The sequence below is a fragment of the Euleptes europaea genome, chromosome 2 (genome assembly GCF_029931775.1).
Source record: "Euleptes europaea isolate rEulEur1 chromosome 2, rEulEur1.hap1, whole genome shotgun sequence".
Taxonomy (NCBI): Eukaryota; Metazoa; Chordata; class Lepidosauria; order Squamata; family Sphaerodactylidae; genus Euleptes; species Euleptes europaea.
Window position 1 is genome coordinate 48783678 of NC_079313.1, and position 23491 is coordinate 48807168.

General features: G+C 41.2%; 1 protein-coding gene across 1 annotated transcript in view; it reads left to right on the forward strand.

Moving 5' to 3' along the window:
* Window positions 1-23491, forward strand: part of HFM1 (helicase for meiosis 1) — a 105198-nt gene that overhangs the window by 18140 nt on the left and 63567 nt on the right. Inside the window, exons 13-21 of the mRNA XM_056844746.1 lie at window positions 1522-1565; window positions 1657-1758; window positions 4128-4273; window positions 10796-10890; window positions 12817-12950; window positions 16610-16657; window positions 17944-18024; window positions 19024-19115; window positions 22296-22402. Of these exons, the coding sequence (XP_056700724.1) occupies window positions 1522-1565; window positions 1657-1758; window positions 4128-4273; window positions 10796-10890; window positions 12817-12950; window positions 16610-16657; window positions 17944-18024; window positions 19024-19115; window positions 22296-22402 (849 nt within the window). The remainder of the gene's footprint in view (window positions 1-1521; window positions 1566-1656; window positions 1759-4127; window positions 4274-10795; window positions 10891-12816; window positions 12951-16609; window positions 16658-17943; window positions 18025-19023; window positions 19116-22295; window positions 22403-23491) is intronic.

A 23491-nucleotide genomic window follows, 5' to 3' on the forward strand; every position in this document is an offset into this window, starting at 1 on the left:
GCAGTTTTAAATGTACTTGTACTTTCTAACTGATTGATGGAGAGAGTGATTTGCAGGCACAAGCTTTCTGTGCTTTTCAATGCAGTATTGCTCTTTCTGTAGTCAGTGTCAGATTTAGCAAGAGTTGTAGTCTCTCAGTTTATAGAATCACCAACATCAAGGCTGAAGTGGGTCAGTGCCTTTCAGTTGAGTATGCTCATAGAACTGACCCCTTCCTGAGAAGTGGTATGTTATCTTATTCAGTTAGTCACCTACTAAGCGGGACTCAACTACTTTACTCACAAAAGTAAGTCTTTTTATTGAATAGCTTCAATGTAATATATGTGTATATGCAAGTATTACAAAGTCTTAAAAGTGTTAATAGTGTATACAAAAATACAAGCAAGTTTATATACTATTAAGTTTTAAAATCCAATACTTAAACTATAACAGCTAAAGAAGTCTGATTTAGTTAAAAGAATCTGATTCACACTATCTAGAATAGCATATAAGTAAGTTCATACATACCAAAGCCAATATCTTCTGAGATTCTCTTAGTCCAAAAACTTAGAGAGAGCTAACTTTCTAGCCTTTCCCTGCATGTATTTATACTGTCTAAAATCAACTACATATGACTTGGTTTCTCTGAGATGCACACAATTGCACATCCACTTCAGCTGCATGCTCCTTCAGCTGCATACTCCCTGGATACTACCATATAAGGAGTTCCTCTTCCAGCAGGTCATCTTTTGGTCATAGCCATATATTAAACAGTCAGTTTTTAGCTTTGTTATACATCTGTAATGGTTAATTTTACTAACATCTTCATCTCCTATAGAACATGATAAAAATAAATATATTTCCAACTTTCTACTAAAATTCCTTCATATTTAAATCTTAAACCCAGTATAACACTTATATAATATAAAAGTTTTGGCAAGTCACCATAAAGTCTTTTGTAGCTGATCAAGGGCAACACTCTAAGGTCACTAAACTCTAAAGTTGTTATGAGTTGCTAGAGATATGCTTTGAAGTCACTATAAGCTATAAGAGAAGTAGCAGCTACAGAGCACTTCCTCCAACAACAACCTTGGCACAACATTTGTTTACATTCCATATACAGGGTCTTCTAAACTACTGTTTAGTCACAAAGACAGTAGTAACTGTAATCCATTCCATGTACAATACCATTCTAAGCAGAGTTAAGCCCTTCAGAGCCTATTGACTTAAATTCACTTATAATTTAATCTTAAGAGCACTTTCCTGGAAGCAAGCCCCACTGAGTAGATCTGCTTAGGATGGCAGTGTTAGAAAGGTGTAACTCTGCTTAGGATGACACTGTTGGTTTCGGTAGGGAAGAGGGTGCAAGGCATTGCAAGCAAAGTTTCTGCTAAGAAGGAATTTTTCTGCTTCAGAAACAACATGAAGTAGATAATTACAAAGGAATCATGATGACATCCATGACTGGCATTTTTATTTTTCTAACGTATTTGATTTCAGAAAATTATTAATGTTGCAATTAGTAATTGTCTTTTTTTACAGATTACAAAAATCTGCAAATTCAGTAAAAGAAGCCAGACTGAGGGGTATGTAGGATGTGCTAATTGGAGGAAGTATGGCAGTGTGTCTGTGATAAGAAAATCAGGTCATAGTTTGGTTCTTACCTTCATTTTGTAGATCTTTTGGTCTGTGGAGTAGCTTATCATCATGCTGGAATGGAGATGTGTGATAGAAAAACAGTTGAAGCAGCTTTTAATATGGGAGACATACCAGTGCTTTGTGAGTAAAAACATCTGAGAAATGTTATTACCATTTTGTGTTGGATGCAGGCAAAGAATCATGTAAGGGCCATGGATCTTCCTGGCTTTCCCCTCCCCATAGCAGTCCTTTTCAGCCCCAGAAAAGTTTGTTCCCAGGGTTGTGGACTTAGGTGGACCAGTAGCTACATGTGTTGGGAGGTTGCAGAGAGGAGGGGAAGGGGGCAAAATGGCCCTCTCCACTTTCTTCTGTGATTGGAGCTCTGCTCACAGAAGCGGCAGGAGGGAGTGATTTCTCCCACTTCGGCCTCCTGACCCACATGGCTGTTATTCCACGTGGGCCCTGCAACACTGGGAATGAATTTTCCCAGGGTTGAAAAGAACTGCTGAGGAGGAGGAGAAAGCCAGAACAACATCATTGTCTTCCACTGACAGACTTTGGGATCCAGCCCAACATTTTGTTTTTTTTAAGCACCATATCTTTGACTATGAATAGCCAAGATGTTACCCCCCTTAACATCCCATGGTTATGCTACTTTGAGAAATGATAAGTGATAAACATATTTATGGCATTCCCATTATCATCCCCAGTGCTCGACTGGCTTCTGCGGGTTCTGTGTAGACCCTCATGCTCAGTGTCAAATGGTCCCCTTTTTTGAGGAACACTAAAATGTAATTTTTTTTTTGTAATATAAATAATAATTGTTACAGGAAACTACCAAAATAGAGAGCCAAAGTGATGGAGAGAGGGGAGGGAGATATGGATTCAAATCCTTGCTCTGCCATAGAGCTCACAGGGTAACTGGGTCAGTTATTTACTTAGTCTATACTACCTCGCAGAATTCCTGTCCCTGTTCCGAAACTTGAGCGCCTATGTACCAAAGCACTTGGGCGCATGAACACCTCGCAGAATTATTGTGAAGATAAAATGGGATAGCCCTATGGTGCCTTGGAAGAATACAAACGTGGTTGGGGGAAAAAAACAGCATAAAACTGCATTTCTTATTTATAGTGGCCTCATCTGAGGGGGAAAGCATGCTGAAAGCTCCTTCCATTGCTGCACAAACCAATTCAGAGACCAAATTATCTGCTTATTCTGCTGTATCGGTGGCTCTTTTAAGATATTGATCTGTAGTTAACTTCACATGGGTCCCTGGAGGGCTGACTTCATGCAAACTACTGGTTCTGTGCTGCTCTTTGTGCTCTATCTGCATCTCTTTTCCCTTCCTGTGCCCTCCTCCGCCTTCTGAGTCTCCTGCCTCACCGCCTCCTGCCTTCTCTCTTTCTCCCTTCCCTTTTATCTCTGGCCCCCTCTCTGAGGCCTTCACATGGCCTGTTAGTGCCTAGCACCACCCTTGTAGCACCACCCTTAAGTCTGCCTCTGCGGTCCAAGCATTCCTGACTGCTTGGCCCATCCTCAGGCAGTTGTGTGCTTCTGATGCTCCCGTGAACTAAAGGAACTAAGGGTCATATTATCAGCATATAACAGAACAACAAGCCCACAGGATCTTCCTCCTCCTCTTCCTCCCTCCCCTGCCAGCGCTTATCCTGAGTGTATCATATTTTGCTAGCCCATTCAGCACAATCCTTATATATCATCCTCATCATGCCTCAAAGCCAACAATTGCCCACTGTCTTTGGCAGTGATGTCCCTGTTTCCCTTAATGGTTCTTAGCCACATTGTACTAACAGCATATAGTCCCTCCCATTCTATCTCTAGAATAAACTAACCTCTTCCTTCCTTCATGAAAGGTGCACTGCTTGTCATCATCTTCTATGTAACTGGTATGAATGGGGAGGAGCTAGCACAGGGATCCCCAACCTTTTAGAGCCTGCGGGCACCTTTGGAATTCTGACACTGAGTGGTGGGTGCAACCACAAAATGGCTGCTGCAGGAGGCGGAGCCAACCATAAAATGTTAGGAAGTGACATTATCTGCAACTCTAGTAGTAAATCCTGAACATTTCAGGCAGAAGCGCTTTTTAACAGTGTGCCTTTTAAAATGAACATACTGTTTTAAAATGTTTTTTTCCATACACTCAGCTTACCTTCAGTCGTGCAGTGAAGATCAATGTGCTATGATGGCAGCTGCTGCCAAATTAACAGTTTTTAAACATTTGCACAGCCGATCAGAAACCCTGCAGGGCAAAAGCCCAGTTTAAAACACTTGATAGGCGCCATGATGCTTATAGGCTCCACTCTGGGGACCTCTGGGCTGGCAGGTAATTGTATCAGCTAGTTTTTAGATTATTTTATATAATGGGGCTAGATTAAGGAGTATGGTCTTGTAGTCTGGTGAAGAGAATGTTCAGTGCGCTGCAGAACTGTATTTCATATTTGTTGATTTCTTAATCATATTTATAATACACAGTTCTATTTAAATGCTTGCAGTTACTACTAGTACACTTGCGATGGGTGTAAATTTGCCAGCACACCTTGTAGTTATAAAATCAACCATGCATTATGCTGGAGGAATGTTTCAGGAGTACAGTGAAACTGATATTTTACAAATGATTGGAAGAGCAGGGAGACCTCAAGTAAGTAGAATTTGTTTTTAATGATTATTTTAAAAATGGGAATAGTAAAAGTTGCCATGTCTTTACAGTGATAAGGGCAGCAAAAATGTTAGCTGAAAGTTCTGTAGTCATAGCTGTTTGTGAAGTTTTTTATTTGCATCAGCGCTATATCTGAATAATTAATACAGGCTTGTTTACAAAAAGCCTATACAGTCGATGCTTCAAACTTAAATTGTAAGCTGAATTATGTTCTGAGTTATTTAGCAGTTTTCTACCAAATATTAATATAAAAAGAGGAAAGTTCATATACGAAACCAACCATTCATTGTACCATTTATCACATGTTCTTCAAAATATGGCATATCTATCCATTGGACACATTTTATGAGTTGTCCTTTCTTTTCTCCTATATACCTGGAATTCCTAACTAACCAATTATGTGTTCAACACTTAATACCGTCCTACCATCAAATATTGCACCAATCCCAAAAAGCGCTGGCTCGCGTTTACTGGAGCCCTGAGCTTGATTCCTTGGTGCGTGGCAAAATGCAGCTTTTGGAGGTGACTTCGTTGAAAGCTGCCCTCCTTGAGCAAGAGTCTGCACCTACTGTCTTAAATGTTTTTTTTTCAGATTAATTGATTTATTTAAACCCTTATTTACTAAAGAAATCACCTCAAGCTTGCATGCTTTATACAAACAAAATTCTTGGTTTAACTGCGAGTGTAGACTACTCAAATGAGCAATAACCAGGAAACATAGAGAATTCAGAAGGAACAATACTATTTTAGTATTGAAGGAATTGTTAACTATTAAAAAGAACTACAAGGACTTGGTAAACTGGAGGAAAAAAGAGGCCCTATATAAAAATTGGAGGAGCTTGATTACAGCTATAAACAACAATGATAATTCAACCTTCTGGCGGACTGTGAATTCTTTAAGTAATGGCTATGCCAGAGTCCCCGCATGTATCCCGTCATCGGTCTGGGTAGCTTACTTCAAGAGCCTCTTCTCCTACTCTGTGGAAAGCCAGGGACTTATACCTGTAGCACCTTCTGTTTTGTTGAATTCCTGGCCAGATGTGTCTCCTAATGAAATTAAACCGCTCATTGATCGCTTACGCTCAGGCAAAGCCCCAGGTCCTGATCTAATTCCCTACGAACTTTTTAAAGTCAACAGTAAATGGTGGGCCAACATTCTTGCTCCTGTATTTACACAAATTAATGCATCAGGAGCCATTCCAAAATCTTGGAGACATACTATTATTGTCCCAATCTTTAAAAAGGCTCTGTCCCAAGCTGTTATCGTCCAATCAGCCTTTTGTCTTGCTTAGGCAAATTGTATTCCTCCTACTTATTAAAGAGGCTGTTGGACTGGGTTGAGAGTAATGACATCCTTGGCTGGGAGCAGATTGGCTTTAGAAGGGGTTGGTCTGTCACGGACCACTGTTTAGTGCTCTCCCATCTAGCCGAGAAATATTCCTTCCCCCAAAATGGCACCCTTTATGCGGGTTTTATGGATCTTAAGGGAGCTTTTGATACCATCCCGAGGGAGAGGCTATGGTTGAAACTATCACATTCTACTATGGATAGGAGGTTACTATGGCTTATTCAGCAATTTCATACTGACCTCACAGCTCAGGTTCACTGTGGCAACCAAGGAAAACTAACCGAGCCCTTTGAACTGGTCAAGGGAGTTAGACAAGGTTGCCTCCTTGCGCCTCTCTTGTTTAATCTATACCTGAATGATATGGCAACCAATTTCTCAGAGTTTTGCCACCCCCAAAGCTTGCAAGTCATCCCACCCCAATTCTACTCTATGCTGACGATGCAGTTCTCCTGTCCCGCACAAGAATTGGTTTGAAAAGATCTTTGCAAACTTTTTCTGAGTACTGCTCTAGGGAAGGTCTTAAAATAAACCATCATAAATCTAAGATTATGATCTTCACTAAGAGGAGAAAAATACCTCTTTTTCTCTGGGTATTAGATGGCTTTGAGGTTGACCAAGTCAAGGAGTTTGTTTACCTTGGCATTCTGTTTTCCCATAACCTAAATTGGAATGCCCATCAAAAAGCAGTGTCCAACAAAATTAAACCTGGGGTTGGTGCTATTGTCAACTTTTTTCACACCAAAGGTGGCAAATATATTCCAGGGGCTATTCAGGTTTTTAATCTGAAAATTACCCCAATTATCCTCTTTGGTGTTGCCATTTGGATAACAGTCATCAATGAATCTATAGATCATCCACTGCTTCAGTTCTTACAAAAACTCCTAAATGCCCCTCGATGTGTTGCTGGCGTTACTCTTCGTTCCAAGTTTGGTCAAATGTCACTTGAAGCTAGGGTGTGGTTGGCTGCCTTTAAACTACACCTTAAACTGTGCTTTAGCACTGAGCGGTTCCTAGCTTCTCTGAAGCATGACCCTTTTAAATCCTCATGGCAAAAAATCTTAGTTGAGAAACTGTCATTGTTGGGCTTCTCGCAGGATATGTTATTAGATCTTGGAAAAACTGAAGCTTTCACCAAAATTAAAAAGTGTATTAAAGAGCTCGATTATAACAGCACTACTTTTCGTGCTCGTCGCGTCTGTTCATCCCAGTTCTTCGGAATACCCCCTCCACGTGGTCTGCCTGCCTATACGTATTATCTGACAACTCTTTGTCTTTGTAGAGCTTTTTGCTTGGCTAGATTGAATGCTAACCCTTCTATGGTAATGCAGGGCAGAATTCTGAATATACCATACTCAGACAGGATCTGCCCTTGCTCTTCTGGCTCTATTGACTCATTAGCTCATGCCCTTTTGGAATGCCACTTTTACGAGGAGCTTCGATTACACTATATTTCCCCCCTTTTAACATACAAATCCAATGCCTCTGTGACTGACATAATGCCTTTTTTACTAAGCGATAGTGACCCCAAGGCTACATTGTCAGTGGCAAGATTTGTTTCAGTCCTTATATCCCTCCAACACTAGATATATGCTGCTCAAGATCAATTGATCAAGGAGCTTCTAAGGAATAAAAGGAAAAGGAATTCCTAACTACTGTGAAAAAATTTATACCTGCCTAAATGGTGGTCTGTGGCAGTTTTCACTATGCAATAGCAGTATGAGGTAAACGATGTGAAACTGCCTAGATTCCTTCATTTTCCAGGCTTTTATTGATAAAATAGTTATTAGTCTTATTAACTATGTTTTTGTTCTTGTAAGCTGAAATCCTGTATCTTTTGTGTTCTGAGTGCAGAATAATCCTTCCCTCATTTGCTGTGGTTCTCTTGTGCCATGCACACTGTTGCATTGCAGCCAGGCCTTTCACTTCAAGCTTTCTCATGCTCACCATGGAACATCCAATGGCCTGCTCTTCCTTAGGCTGTTACTAGCAGAGCTTCTTCTGCTTATTCTAAGAGTAAGGTGTATCTGCTGGATACCCAAAAGTGAATTGCAAGAAGTCTTTTGGTGAAAAGCGGTGGTTTGCAACCTGGGGGCTGTGGAGCTATTGTAAGGGGTCCATGAATCCATGTACACACTAAGCATTGTCATTTGGATCTTTTTGTCATTGGTCATTTATGCTTGGTGATTAGCTGTGCGATCTCTGTGGGACTGCTCAGCTGCTACTTTTTACTTATTCACTATCTTCCCGTCCCTCAGCACTCGCTTTGGCTCTGCTGTGCCCTTGGCCCGCATTTATTGGGACCTGTTTTATCACGAATTTAGCATTTGCCTTGAAGCCAAAGCAAAGGCAAAATCGTGAATAAGCCTAACCTTGGGCTTTTCTCTCTCCCACCTGTCCTGCCCCCTTTCTTGTCCCTCCCCCCACTCCTCCTCTTCCTGCCTGCCTCCCTCCCCCTGTCGCATCCACCACACACAATTCTTTGAGCATTTCAATGTTGCATTTTAGCCCACAGGAGAGACTCATTTAGACCACCATTTAATTTGTTATTTAAATATTTATACTAGCGATAAAGCGATAAATCAAATTACCGAATAAAAATAAATGCATGCTATCATATTCTGCGCCACTTACAAAGATGTGAAAATGGTTTTTTGGGGGGGGGAGTGTTGGTTGGAATGAGTTTTTTGTCCTTGGGAAGTATCAAATAACTTTCCCTACTCTGCAGTGATTCCTGGATGCAGCTCTCACCTCTGGTCGCCAGCTTCCCCCCCCCCCCCACTTCCCCAGGCGTCCTTCTCTGGGCAGTTTTGGGAGGGAGAGGTAAGATCTCCGTGATCAGAGCTGGAAACAAAAAATGGGCTCGGTAGTAAGCCTCCCCCCCCCCCTTGATTAATTCACAGCAGGAGTTGATTAATCCTTCCCTTGATTAATTCACAGCGGGAGTTTTCAGATATGGTGGCCACTCTGTAAATTACAAATTAAGAAATCCCACAGCGGGGCTGGTGGGGCTGGTGATGTAGTTCAAAAAACCAACAGCCAATTAAAATACAGCGTTGTTGGGGGGGAGGGACTAAGAAGTTTCGTATTTTGCTGGGGATGAATAATTGAGGGCAAGGTGCTCTGGGAGGATCTTCAGGGCAAAAAGACCCCATGAATAACAGTTTTTGGAATTCGGATCAGAAAGATGAGCAGCAAATCCAGCGCAAATTTCCCCTGCATAAAGGACCATTATATATTTTATCAATCAGTTGATGCTAATAGTGCAACTATTATAATGTGTGTTTGGGGGTCAGTGATTTTTTATGTTAAAAAGAAGTCTCATGCCTGAAAAAGTTGGGAACCACTGATATAAAGTAAATGGTCAGGGTGCACTCCTTTGTCTGTATACCGAGGGAGTAGGATTGCTGGTGATCGGCATAATTTTCTGTAGATCAGACATCAAGCTTAATAATCGTGAAGCTAATATTCATTATGGGAAGCAGAATTCAGTAAGAATTCTGTCCGTTGTTCCTTATGCATAAACTCAAATGGTGCTTCTGTCATATTGTCTCTTGAACTGATGCTAATGAAAGTTTGCTAATGCCGTTTTGTTATTGGAATTACCTTTGTGAACAGCGGTGTCTCTTTTTTTTAAGTCTACAGTGACCATTTGCTTTTGTTTGGTTTGTGTTAGTCTCTACTTCTTTGGTCTATGATCAGCCTCTTGTCCTGCTAACGTTAGAAAGGTCTGGCCAATGTAAGGACTGTTAGCTAAAAGAATCAGCCAACTTAGGTGACCCTATAAGGTTTTCAAGGCAAGAGATGTTCAGAGGGGATTTGCCATTGCCTGCATTTATGTAACAACCCTAGGCTTCCTTGGTGGTCTCCTAGTCAAGTACTAACCAGGGCTGACCCTGCTTACCTTTGAAATCTGATAAGACTGGGCTAACCTGGGCTATCCAGGTCAGCGCTTACGGCTAACTAGCTCAGCCATAAAAATGTATTATCTGGCACAAGTGACAAGCCCAGAGAAACTCACTTAGGCACTGTCAGTCCCATGACTATTATGCTAAGTTTTTTGATCTGATCAAGGTGCCATTGGACACAATTGCCTTATTAAAGCACCTCGCCGTGGTGATCTCAGCCTGTAACTTTTGGAAAGACTTCCATTTGAAGTGGAGTTTTCAAGGCCAGAGACTAACAGAGGTGGTTTGCCATTGCCTTCCTCTGCGTATTGACCCTGATATTCCTTGGTGGTCTCCCATCCAAATACTGGCCAGGGCTGACCCTGCTTAGCTTCTGAAATCTGATGAGATCAGGCCATCCTGGGCCATCTGATTAGTCTGCTTAATTCCTGCTTCTGTTTTTCTTCTATGCCTGTTGCGGAGTTTGTTCCCTTTATTTTAAAGTTCCTGTAGAAGTGTGTGTGTGTGTGTTATTCTCCTTTGGCCAGGTATTAGAATCTAAGCCCGGCAGCTCCTTTTGAACAGGCATGAGAGATGGCAGAAAAAGCCTGGTTTGTCTCTAGTGCTTGGTTCCCATCAGTGAATTTGGACCCAAGTAGACAGTAGGCTTTATTCACACAAACACGTCTCTAGCATACACGTGTTCCTTAGTACACATTATCCTTGCAGCTAAAAAGAAGCATGAAATGAATCATTGATGTCACATACATAGGTTTTTCTTTGCCAAGATTTGTCTCTTACTTATAACTGTTTCCCAAGATATGATTGGAGCAGACCTGTATCACAGGTTATTCCTGAGAGTAAAATAATAATGGAGAAAACTTGTGCACTTTTGTATGGGTGAGAAAGTCACATGTATGCTGGGAATGTGAACAGGGATCTTCATATCTGTATATTTCTCACCAAGCAAACTTGTTAACATCCCTATTCCTGCCATTATCTTTCTTGAGAGAAATTTTGATGTGAAATAGTTCTATGATTGAACATAATAATGATGAATATTCAATTGACCATAATAATGATGAATATTCTGACATTATTTACAGGATCTATATCCTTAGCAGTGTTATGCCCTTCTAAGTCCATTGATACCAACAATCTTAGGATGTAACCCTGCTTAGGGTGACATTGTTAGGGTTACCAAAAATAAATATGTACATTTTACCCCCTTCCTGCTGTATTTAAATTGTACTTCTGTATGTATTTTTACAGTTTGATACAACAGCAACAGCAGTTATCATGACCAGGATAAATACAAGAGACAAGTATATTCAGATGTTAAATGGGGCCGATACAATAGAAAGCAGGTAACCCATTTTTCTCTAAGCTTGAAAGTACTGTCCATAACGTCTTCATTTATTTAGAAGGAAGCCTGTGAGGAAGGGCAAGGGGTGGAAAATCTTTATCTTCCCTGCATTTAGGCGAATACTGATCAAGAAGAAAATCCATAGCAGTGTTTTCCATGAATGTTTATTGTAATAATTTGATTAGAACAGAGCCAAGCTTTGCTTACAGTCCAGGAGACACTAATGTATATTTCTTGTTCCCATTCATTTCAGTTAAACTTAACCTGGTGTGATTGTGTATAGTACAGCAGTCTTTAATGTGAAAGAAGTAAATTAAAACAAAATAAAAAACAGGCAACTATTTTGAAATGATCTGGTATGTTTCCTCACTTTATCCCTTACGAAGAGAGAATCATCATCATCTTTTATTAATGCAATACCTAAAAATTTTAAGTGCTGTAAAATAAATCTTAAAAATACAATTCCCAGCCTGTACCTTTGCAATCCAAAATAGATGACTGATACAGTAGGATAGGTAGAATGATGGAAGATGGAAAAAGGTGGATAGGAGAAGAAACCAGGAGAATCAAGTTGCCTGTGTGTTTTGGTGTAGCTTTGCTTTTCCCCTATTTTGGCAAGTCTAGTTGTAAATCCCTGGACTTTTATGCCCGGTTGTTTCCGTGGCAATCACCCCCAGACTATTTTGGTGCTTCATTTTCATTATGCACATCTTTTCCGACCTTTAGAAGTCATTTCACTCTCTCCCTGTGTTTTCCCCACGTTTTCTGGATGTCGCCAGAAACAGCATCCAGAAAATGTGGGGAGAGAGCGAAGTGACTTCTCAAGGTCAGAAAAGATGTGCATAATGATAACAAAGCCCCAAAGTGGCCGTGTGTGTGTGTGTGTGTGTGATCATGATGGAAACAACCCGTGCATAAAACATGTGAATTCAATGCCAACATAAATTTTCTACTGGATAGAATTTTCTACTGGATAATGTTAAAATTGGAAGTAGACTTTCAGATATCAAGATGTCAGTTTTCCATCTTATAGAAATAATATACTCTCATGTCTTGAATATTTAAGGAAAAAGTTGCTGAAAATGTCAAAATCATTTTGTATATTGAGAACGTGTGAAGCTAATACTGAAAATCTTGAAAACTACATCTGATCTTAGTTAGGTTTACTTTATAATAAACCCCACTGTTTTCTGTGAGAATCACTTCTTAATTAATAGCTTGATTCTAACTTAAAGGTATTTTGAGTAGGGCCTAATCCTAAATAATGGTACCTTATGCTTAGGTTTTTTATCTTATTTTCGCATTAGTTCTGTAGTTCATAAAAAAGTGGGCTGTGTGATTTTTTCCAAACTACAATTTGCAATAAAAAGTCATTATATTATTAACTTTTTAGTGATTGAACTCCTTATTCACCTTGTGCTGGGAAACACATTTTCATTCCTGGAACAGCATATCCATGTATACTCATCTGCTTCTAGGAGAAACCTTGCACTCAGATGTGTATGTACTACCTAACAGGTGAATTTAACCATTCCTTAGGTAGGGGGACTAGGAAGGAGATCCTTGCTCACTGCAATAGACAGATAATGTAGTGCTGCATTAAAATATTTCTTGATATAATAGTTTGTATCCTACCACTCTGCGCATCCAAGTTTGGAGCCTTCCTCCAACAGAAGAGACTGTTCTTTGGGCTGATCTCAAAGTGTCTGAGCGGTGTGTTAGGATACAAGGCATTATTTTTTTCTACCGTTTTTAGAGTGAACAATGACAGTAGTTTTTGCAGAGTTCTCCTGTGTGCACTTCAGCTGCTCAGCCCTGTTTACTACATCTTGGCTTTCTCATGAGACTGAGGAACTGAGGTGGATTGTAAGAATTAGATGCATAGCAATAAACTTTTAAAAATTAACTTGCTATCTGTTTTTCTTAGTTTACACACACATCTTATTGAACACTTAAATGCTGAAATAGTGCTCTACACCATCACTGATGTGAACGTCGCTTTAGAATGGATACGATCAACATTCCTCTACATCAGAGCTTTGAAGAATCCAGCTCATTATGGTTGGTTGCTATTCAGCTTTCTGGACCCTAGCACTCAATTAAAATATACAGTTTTAACAGAGTGGTTACAACAGAGTAACTATATCTTGGGAAATTATTTCTTAAAAATAAGAAACTACAAAAAAAGATCAATGGTGTTCCCATAGGTTCTCCTTTTCAGTAGTTTGTAAGCAAATCTCTTTCAGTAGTTATGCTGACGTGAGTGTGTAGAAAATCAAATTTTGAAGCAGCTTGTTGTCTCAAAAATGTGGCAGACCACTATAAGTAACTTGACCCCCTTTCACTTGTCCCTTCTGCAAGTTACAGCAATAGATGACGTGTGTATCTCTGGCAACATCACAAATCCTTTGTTGGAGCAGGGTATGAATCTGAAAACTCATACCTGGCATCTCTATGCAGGTGTCAAGTACTGTAACAAGGCTTCAATGCATATCCTCATATTTTTATGAATACTCTCATTGGAACCTTTATGTTAGCACTTATGCTGGCTTTCTATTTTGCTTTTACTTAATTTCTTTTCTGCCTTTCCATTGTAAAGCCACAAAAGAAGGACATTGACCCCTGGAGGAGGGCCTCTTCAGGTTCTTTCATAAAAGAAAACAGCTGTAGAGGGGTTGCCTGTAGATCCAAGTGCCATCATATATGAATGCTGTGATTGCTTCTTCTATTTGGGAGAAATTGCAGAAGCTGGTAAATGGCTAGAACACCACCAGAGCAGAAGATAGAGGAGTATCAGGGAAATTCTGTAACACGGTTGGAGCAGCGGGACTGGATGTGTCACTCAGACCTCCCATTCCAGCTCTGCCAGCAGGGCCCTGAACCTGCTAACTGGAACCTTCTAACTGGAATAAGTAAAAAAACTTTGCAGTTACTCCAGGCTAAGTCTATTGGTGAACTTGGAGTGATTCTGAATAGGTTTGCACTTCATAGGAAATCAGCCCTACTGAAATCAGTAGGATGTATTGTTGAGTGGATATTTTCAGAGTCTAGCTGCCCATATTTAGAAGAGACTCACCAAATGTGCAGTTCCTGAACTGTATAGTGCATCCATATCAGATATTGCAGCCTCCTAAATGCCCAGTAAAATGACTTCCTGGTGCCAAGTAATGGGGTTTTATCAAGTACCTGATTGATCTTGATAGATGGTAGGCATGCTGCATGTGACCAGAACCTGAACTGAAGGATTTTGGAGAATGAAAAATTGCCTCTTCTGTAGAATTTTGCATCTGAATTCCCTGCATCCTCTTCTAGGGCATAGCATTTTGATTGGACTATTTTAAAGTAGTATTCTTTATGAATAGGGCTTTTACAATATCCCATAATATTGAAGTAACAAGCTCACTGAAATGTGGTACTGTTACTATATCATCTCCACTGCAACTATTTTATCATTTTAATATATTTCTTTTAAGCTATGGAGATGCTTTTAGATTTGATACCTACCCTTTTAAAATCCTTTTAAAGATTGTAAGTTTTTACTATGTTCTGGCAAAAACTGTAAATAAATAAATAAATAATACCATCTCCACTAGTCAATATTAAGTTGTTAGGCTACTTTTGAAGGAAATACAGTTCACCTTTATTGAATACCAAGTAGGTTTTCTGAAGTTTTCTGTTTAATAGACTTGTTTTATAGAGGTTCAGATGAAAACATTAAAATTCAGAAAAGCATTTCATGTTGAATGAAAACAGATCTATTTTCCCCCTAAAGGCAGCGTTTCTCCTGCACTGATCCCAATTGCTGTCAGCACTTGCAGCATAAAGCATTCTGTTCAGCACAGTGGGATCTCTCTGAACACTGAACAGCTGCTTCTCAGAGCTGTGAAATAAAGGGAAGAAGTGGTAAACGGAATAGTTACTTTGTTGAAATGTCCTTAAATCATATGAGTTAGGACATTTAACACTTTTCTCTGCATCTGCTTTTGCACTAACTTTGATGCCGTAAGACGAATATAAAACCGTTGTAAAAATAAATGGGAAACGTTCAGTGTAATAATGTATTCTTCAAAATTACATGTTTGTCAAAGCCAATAGAATAGCAGAGCAAATACTAATACCAGTGTTTAAATTCAGTTTTTGCTTCCTTGTGTAATAGGAAATGGACAAAAATTGTAAGTTAAATCCTTGTTGGGTGGAAGGAGATATAGAAAAACAGCTGTTGTTGGAGGAAAGTACAATAGTACTGAAAGTTGCTTACCTTGAGCCTGCTCCCAATAAAGGGAAAAAGGCACTCTGAGTCATAAAATTAGGTCTGAACCTGGATTGAAATGGGTCTGAACAATCCGGTTCATTGACTTCCGCTTGCTCAAGTATGTGACTGATAGTTGTTCAGATCTTGAAAGTCAATAGAGGACTTCTATATCTAAGAGGAGTCTCACAACTGTTCAAGATGGCTGGAACCACCTTCTCCCTCTATTATTTACAACATTCAGAACTGATTAGCAAGATACGATGAGTCAAGAGTCAAGCATAGAAGTGGCAGGCTGCACTTGTCCAAGTAATGTATTCATATCCTCAGGTCATAATAACAAGTTCATTATTTATTATTTTGAATATTTATATCCTGCCTTTATCCCACACTGGACTCAAGGTAGCTAACAACATAGGTTAAAACAATACTACAATAAAATAAAAAACAGTTCTTAGAAAAACACAGCAAGGAGGAGCAACATGACATTATTCACCCCCTCCCTGCGAATTGTTAGAATGGTCTCCAGGCTGGCTCAGAAACTCAGTTAACTGATAATGAGCAAAAATGGTTTGGTCCAGATGGGCACAGCTATAATTCATCCTCCTCCCTAATTGATGATCTGGCAGTTAGAGCATCCATGACGTTACTGTCCTAGTGAGGAAGATGCTCCAATAAAATTTCTGCTACCTCCTGCTAATGGAGCTCAAACAGGTGATGAGTCACAGTGTAAGAGCCCCTTGACTTTAGTTTATTCCTCTGGAAAGCTCTGGACTTTTTAAAGTACCTGAAAAGGGAAGGGACAAGTGCTTTCTCAGCTGGTCTATGTTCACAAATTCCTTCTCTTTCTACATTTTAGTTTGATCCCTGAGAGCTAGGTCATAGGTAGAACTGTCCCAGTATCCTCAGGCATATTTGGGCTATTAGTTGACAAGTCATCTGACGTACCATAAAGTTGCAGTGGTGCTGCATGCAGAATTAATATATACTGCAGTTTTGCCAGTAGTGAAGTGGTTGTCTGATCACTTCACCATGAACTTAGATCTTGAATTATGTGAATGCAACATGCATTTGCTGGAGATCTGAGCTCTTGGGAAAGTGCTCACATGATTTCACCCAGATGAAATTAACCTACATCTGACATTGTGAAGAAGGTGGAAACCAACCATTATTGGTTAAATTAAGGATTTTATACTTTGGCTTGATCAGGATGTGTGCACACTTATACAGTAATTGCTTGATTCATACCTGTGGTTTGGATTTTTGATTAGGCCTGAAATATATATATAGCCACAAAAATCTGTTCACCTTTTTATAGCAATTAATTCTCCATATATGTTCATCATATGGATCTGTTGAAATTAGATCATCATTTAATCTAAGATTTTGCTTGTGTCCATGCAGTGAATCAACTATGAACTGTTCAGTTTATTATACCCATAATCAAATTGAAATATTTATTTTCATGAAGGTTTTTCGGTTGGATTGGACAGAGCTGGAATTGAAGCAAAATTACAAGGTGAGATGCTTTTTGCATTACTTGAAAACACAAGGAGTAATGCATTTTAAATAGGACACAATCTGCTGTATACAGATATTCTAAGTATACAATAGCAGTAGGGGAGTGGTACCTGGAACACACATATACATAAAGTACCACTGATCCACTGAATATAATGGTTTGTGTAATTTCAAATACGTGATTTCCAACAAATAAGTCAAGTTATGCAACAGAAACGGGGCACCGACTCACCCCAACGAAGAGCCCAAGATTGCTGGGCTGGGCTGTGGAGGGCGCTGGGCGAGCCGGACCCCCCCTTGCTCCGGGGTCGGGCGAGTGGCTGCTAAACGCGAGGAGCCTGGGGCTTCGGGCCGGAGCTGGGCTCCTCCATGGCTTTCCCAGGTGGCAGCGACAAGGAAATGCAGCTTCGGACATGACGCTGCGGGCACAGCCGTGTACCTGCCTGCGATTGGCCAGGAGCCAGTTAAAATGAGCCTCAGGCTCTGGCTCCCTGGGGAGGGGGCTCCTGGCAGCCAGACCTGAGGTTTTCACTCAGGTCCAGCTTCCTTACAAGGTTTCGAGAACCTTATCCTTGTTTCGCTAATTGCATTAGCTTCATCAGAGGTCTGTTGCTGCTGAACAGGAAAATCTTGACTTTCTGATTTATAAATAAATAAATTTAAGCCCCTTGCTATCAAAGGAGAAGTTAAATAAGTGTTTAACAGTACAGTCCTAAGCAATTATGCCCTTCTAAGTCCATCAAAGTCAATGGGCTTTGAAGGGTGCAACTTTATTTAGGCTGACAGTGTAAACCTCTCCTATTTAATAGGACATGTGCTTCATTTTAATCTGATTGTGCTTTTAGGACTGCCTCCGTATTGTCTGGCCCATCAGTTAAAATCCCGTCTGCAGAGGTGAGGAGGGTGGCAACCAGAGGCAGTTTTTTTTCAGTGGTGGCATCTCACCTTTGGAATGCACTCCTTTTGGGGCTCTCCTGGCATCTTCGATACTTCTCTTTAGTGTCTGGCCAAAACATATATTTTTACTCATTATTTTAATTGAGGGTTGTTGTTTTTAAAGCTGTATTTAGCCAGCTTCTGGCCTGAGGACTGTTTTATTATTATGGCATCGTAATTATGCCAATAAAGGTTTGTGTTTGTGACTGTTTTATCAATACAGTTTTAAGCTGCTCTGTGTTTGTTTTATGCTGTTTCATGCCCTGTCTTGCTTTTAATGCCCCCATCTACAAAATGAAATTTTTTTAACCTGGGTGTACTATACAATTATGATTTGAACTTGAACAGAATTATGTTTGAAGAATTTGAATGATTTATCATCATTTGATCTAATCAAGATGGACGAAGAACTTAATTTTAAACCAACAGGTAATATTTATTACATAAACTATGTATTACAAACAGAAGTTTAATTTGGAAGGTTTAGAATATTTTCTGAAGTCCTTGTCACCCTAATGGCTTAGGCCTTTCATACTTCAGGGAATTCTTTCCCTTGTCCCACTGTGTTTTCCTGTAGTTAGCTGAGTACGGTCTCTTGAAAATATGTTTCTGTTGTAAATGTGAACAATGAGAAATGCAAAATGGGTTCAGATCAGAAACATAAGAAATTGAGAATTGATGCCAGAGAAAACATGCTAAAAAACTAGAGTGCAATGTTAATTGACTGTGGAATTGTCCTGTAGATGCTCACTGCTGAGAATGATGGAGTTCAGCCAAAGAATCAGCCACTGGGCAAGAAAAGAAAGCATGAGATACCTAAAAGCCACTTGATTTGTCTTTCGGTTCTAAAGAAAGATAGTCATCCCAAGTCCAGTGTGAGAGTATTCTCCTCTACCACTTTGGACACTTGCTCGAGTGACTGTGGGCCAATCACACATGCTCTCAGTCTCATAAACCTCACAGTGTTATGAGGATAGAATGGAGAAGGTGAGGATGTTGTAAGCCCCTTTTTGAGTCCCCATTGGGGAGAAAGGTAGGGTGTAAACAGCATAACAAAACAATTAAATAATACTAAGCAGGAAGTATGGAAGACTCCCATATGGTGGGTTTTTAAGCAGAGTTATACCCTTCTGACTTCAGCAGATCTAGAAGCTGTAACTCTCCTTAGGAGTGTATCACTTGAATAATGGCATAGTAGTAAATGTTGCCAGGATTTCCCCCCTTAAAAAATATTGAAAATTCTGCTATCAGAGCTTCAGCTAATGAGCCAAGCCATAGTGTTTCTGTTGTTAATGGTGCTTGGTGATGTGCTCCCTCTGAAAATGGGAGCAACTAAAACACTGAGAAATCTGTGATAACATGTCTGTAATATAGAAAATGCTTCGTTTACTTGTCTCACTAAAAAGAGCTGTTGTTTTTTTTCTATAGAAACTGGGAGACTAATGGCTTGGTATTATATTGCATTTGATACCTTGAAAAAGTGTTTCATGCCTAAGGGAACAGAGACTTTATCTGATCTGGTAATTTCATTATTCAAATAAACAATGACTATCCATTTGATTAGGAGCCCCGTGGCGCAGAGTGTTAAGCTGCAGTACTGCAGTCAAAAGCTCTTCTCACGACCTGAGTTTGATCCCGAAGAAAGTTGGTTTCAGGTCGCTGGCTCAAGGTTGACTCAGCCTTCCATCCTTCCGAGGTTGGTCAAATGAGTACCCAGCTTGCTGGGGGTAAAGGGAAGATGACTGGGGAAGGCACTGGCAAACCACCCCGCAAACAAAGTCTGCCTTGGAAACGTCAGGATGTGACGTCACCCCATGGGTCAGGAATGACCCGGTGCTTGCACAGGGGACCTTTACCTTTACCTTTTATCCATTTGATTGAATCAATAACTTCTTTTCTTTGATACATTTGTGTGTTTTAAAAGGTTTATAAACCTATAATGAGAGTTACATACAATATTGGTCACATTATATATTTGTCAAATGGATGGAATTCCCTAATCCAGATATCACAGCATTTCCCATGAAAACCCTCTAAAATCAACCATAATAATTCTGTCAAGGGTGCAATTGTTCATCTTCCTGGTCCTTTCCGCTTTTTCTTGATGTCCTTTACACAGCTTTTGTGTACACTGCTACAGTTACAGTCATGCCACTGATCAGTCACTTGACGCCTAAAAATGGTGGTGCGGGGGATGTTTGACAAAATGTATTTAGTTGGATCCAGAGAACTGCAAGTAGAGCTCCGCATATAAAATGGCTCTTCCTGCCTCCCCGCTTCCTGCAGAACCCTGCACCACCTAAAAAGCTGCTGCTGAGACACTAGACCATTGGGAACATTGTGACAAGCAGCACTGAAGTAGGGCTGTTGATTCGGTTCGGCCCGAACTGAAAATCAGCCGAATTTCCCTTGATTCAGTGGTTTTTAGTTCAGGACGAACCGAACTCAAAACTGGTGGGCAACCGGGGAGCCGAATTCAGCAAGTTTGGGAGTTCACGAATAAATCCGGCCAATTCAGGGCCGTCAGTAAGCAGCATAACCTTCAGTAAGCAGCATTCTCCTCCCCCGGCCAATCGGTGGCCAAGCTGGGTCTTCTTCTAGCCAATCAGTCAGGATTGAGTACTGGAGGAATCAGCTGATGTGCGGCCCCGCCGGGGAAAGAGAGAGAGAGGGAAATCCTTGTGTGTGTGTGCGGGGGTGCTTGTGCACATTCGCTCCTTTCCGTGGCTGCAGGGGGTGCATTTTTTGGGGTACAGACCCCAAACTTTCAGGGGATATTCAGACAAGCCTTCTTAAGAGACCACCCAAGTTTTGTAAACATTGGGTCAGGGGGTCCCGAGATATGGGCTCCCCCCTTTTTCTTTCCATGGCTGCAGGGGGCGCATTTTTGGGTGTGCCGACCCCAAACTTTCAGCGGAGCATCAGACAAGGCTTCTTAAGAGACCCCCAAGTTTTGTAAACATTGGGTCAGGGGGTCCCGAGATATGGGCTCCACCCCTTTTTCCTCTCCCCCTTTTCCATTTCCGTGGCTGCAGGGGGTGCTTTTTTTGGGGTGCAGCCCCCAAACTTTTATCATAGCTTCAGACAATCCTTCTTAAGAGACCACCCAAGTTTTGTAAAGATGGGTTCAGTGGGGGCAGAAATATCGGCTCCCCCCTTTTCTCTTTCCATGGCTGCAGGGGGCGCATTTTTGGGTGTGCCGACCCCAAACATTCAGCGGAGCTTCAGACAAGGCTTCTTAAGAGACTACCCAAGTTTTGTAAACATTGAGTCAGGGCCCCCCGAGATATGGGCTTTCCCCTTTTCCCTATTGGGATGAATGGATCACCCTCGAGAGATGCATACATATGGATCTCATATTGGATACAAATGGAATCATATTGGATTACCCAGCCTCCCAGCCCCTCCTGATGGAACAGAAGACAGCCACAGTAAGACCCCTTTGGGGGCTTTAATCTGTAATTTTTCTTTTCTGTGTGTGTGTGTGGGGGGGAAGCAGAGTCTGTGTGTGTGTGGGGAGGGAGCAGTTTCTGTGGGTGGGGGGGGAAGCCAAAGGGGGCTTTTGCCGGTTCTGCCTGGGGTGTGTGTTCCCCCTCCAGTCTCTCTCTCCCTGGTTTGAGGGGGGGCTTCATTTTTACGTCTTCAGGTTTTCCCTCATTCATAAGATCAGTTAGGTTATTTTGATACTTGCTCAAAACTGGTTTTCAAATGGTGACTTAAAGAATGCATCTGCCTGGTCCCAAGTCCAATGCAAAAGGAGAAATTCCACCCCCTCCTGCTCATTATGCATAGCTAGCTGCCTCTGTCCCTTTCCATGGTTTGCAAACTCCCAGGTGTCAGGTGTTGCTTTGCACTGTTGCAAAGGTGTTGCATTGTGTGCTTGTGTTGCTTTGCAGTTGTATTGTTTTGCAAAATTCTTCACACCTGCCCCGCCCTTTGCATGTTTGCAAAGGTGTTGCTTTGCAGTTGTGTTGCTTTGCAAAGTTCTTAGCAGCTGCCCCGCCCTTGCTCTCATCAGCTGTTTGTCAGGGCTGGGAGCTTTGTGCATGGGCGGCAAGCTCTGCTCAGAGATGCACATTAAGGGTGGGGGGACCCCTTTTGGGGCCCATATCTCAGCCCCCCCTGACCCAATCTTTACAAAACTTGGGGGGTCTGGCAAGAAGGGTCCTTTGAAGCTCCTCTGAAAGTTTGGGACCTCTACCCCCAAAAATGCCCCCCCCAGAGCCGCGGAAAGGCGCGGTTGTGTTTTTAATGGCTTTATTCGGCCGAATTTTTTTCCCAAACTTTGAATTCCCGCCGAATTACACAGACCCGAAGTGGGGGAGTTCGGACTTCGGCATATCCCGAATCTAAACGGGCCGAATTCAGCCGAATCCGAACTATACCGAATTTTTTTTAATTCAACAGCCCTACACTGAAGGGTCTTTTAGTTTTGCATGACCCACATGTCTCCTCGCTTAGGAGGAGATACCTCCTTAAATTCTCATGGGAGACTAATGCCCCCACCCCTGGTTCATGTAGCTTAATTAATGCTGCTATTCTTATACCGTTGGATCAAGTGGAATGGATGTATCACACATTTTTAAACAGCTACGTCTAAATGACTAGACGATTCTAACATAAGTGTTCAAAACAGTATTAGACCATTTTGAAAAAGGCAAAATGGGATAATTTAAAGCTTATGAAACAAATCATTGCAGATCACGTTGGTATCCAGTTGTAATGAATTTTCAGACATCAAGTTAAGAACAAATGAGAAAAAAATACTGAATACTTTGAATAAAGACAAGAATAAGATAAGCATAAGGTACAAGATTATATACCAGATTATTTCAAAATAAAGTGTAATTTTATAGGCTGTTGCTATCCTGCATAGCATATAAACACAGTTACGTGTGATTATAGTTGTTTGTTTGTTTGTTTAGGTGTTTTTAGAAATTCTGTCGTAATGCACTGACCTAGAGAACTGAGGCATAGTTCACCCAGGAGATGTAAAAAAAGTCTCTGTGTGGTCAATAGCCTCTAGTTGACTGTAGCACTGTTGGTTCTGAAAGGTGCTACAGTCAGCTGGAAGGCTCCATTTTGTCCTTCTTTCTGCACTGTTATCTCCTCATTCACCCTATATCTATGAAGCAATCATTTTTGGAACTGGAAAAATCATAGAATCATAGAGTTGGAAGGGGCCATACAGGCCATCTAGTCCAACCCCTGCTTAATGCAGGATCAGCCTAGAGCATCCCTGACAAGTGCTTGTCCAGCCTCTGCTTAAAGACTGCCAGTGAGGGGGAGCTCACCACCTCCCTAGGTAGCTCATTCCACTGTCAAACAACTCTTACTGTAAAAGTTTTACCCTAATATCCAGCCGGTACCTTTCTATCTGCGATTTAAACCCATTATTGCGAGTCCTGTCCTCTGCTGCCAACAGGAACAGCTCCCTGCCCCCCTCTAAGTGACAGCCCTTCTAATACTTAGAGAGCAATCATGTCCCCCCTCAACCTCCTCTTCTCCAGACTAAACATTCCCAGCTCCCTCAGCCTTTCCTCATAGGGCTCGGTCTCCAGGCCCCTGATCATCCTCATCGCTCTCGTCTGCACCTGCTTGATTCTGTCCACATCCTTTTGAACTGAGGCCTCCAGAATTGCACACAATACTCCAAGTATGGCCTGACCAATGCAGTGTACAGCAGAACTATGACATCATGCAATTTGGATGTTATGCCTCTGTTGATGCACCCTGAGATCGCATTAGCTTTTTTTGTCGTTGCGTCACACTGGCTTCTCAAATTTAACTTACGGTCCACCTGTACCCCAAGATCTTGTTCACACACACTGCTGCCCAGAAATGTATCCCCCATCCAGTATGCATGTCCCTCATTTCTGTTACCCAGATGAAGAAC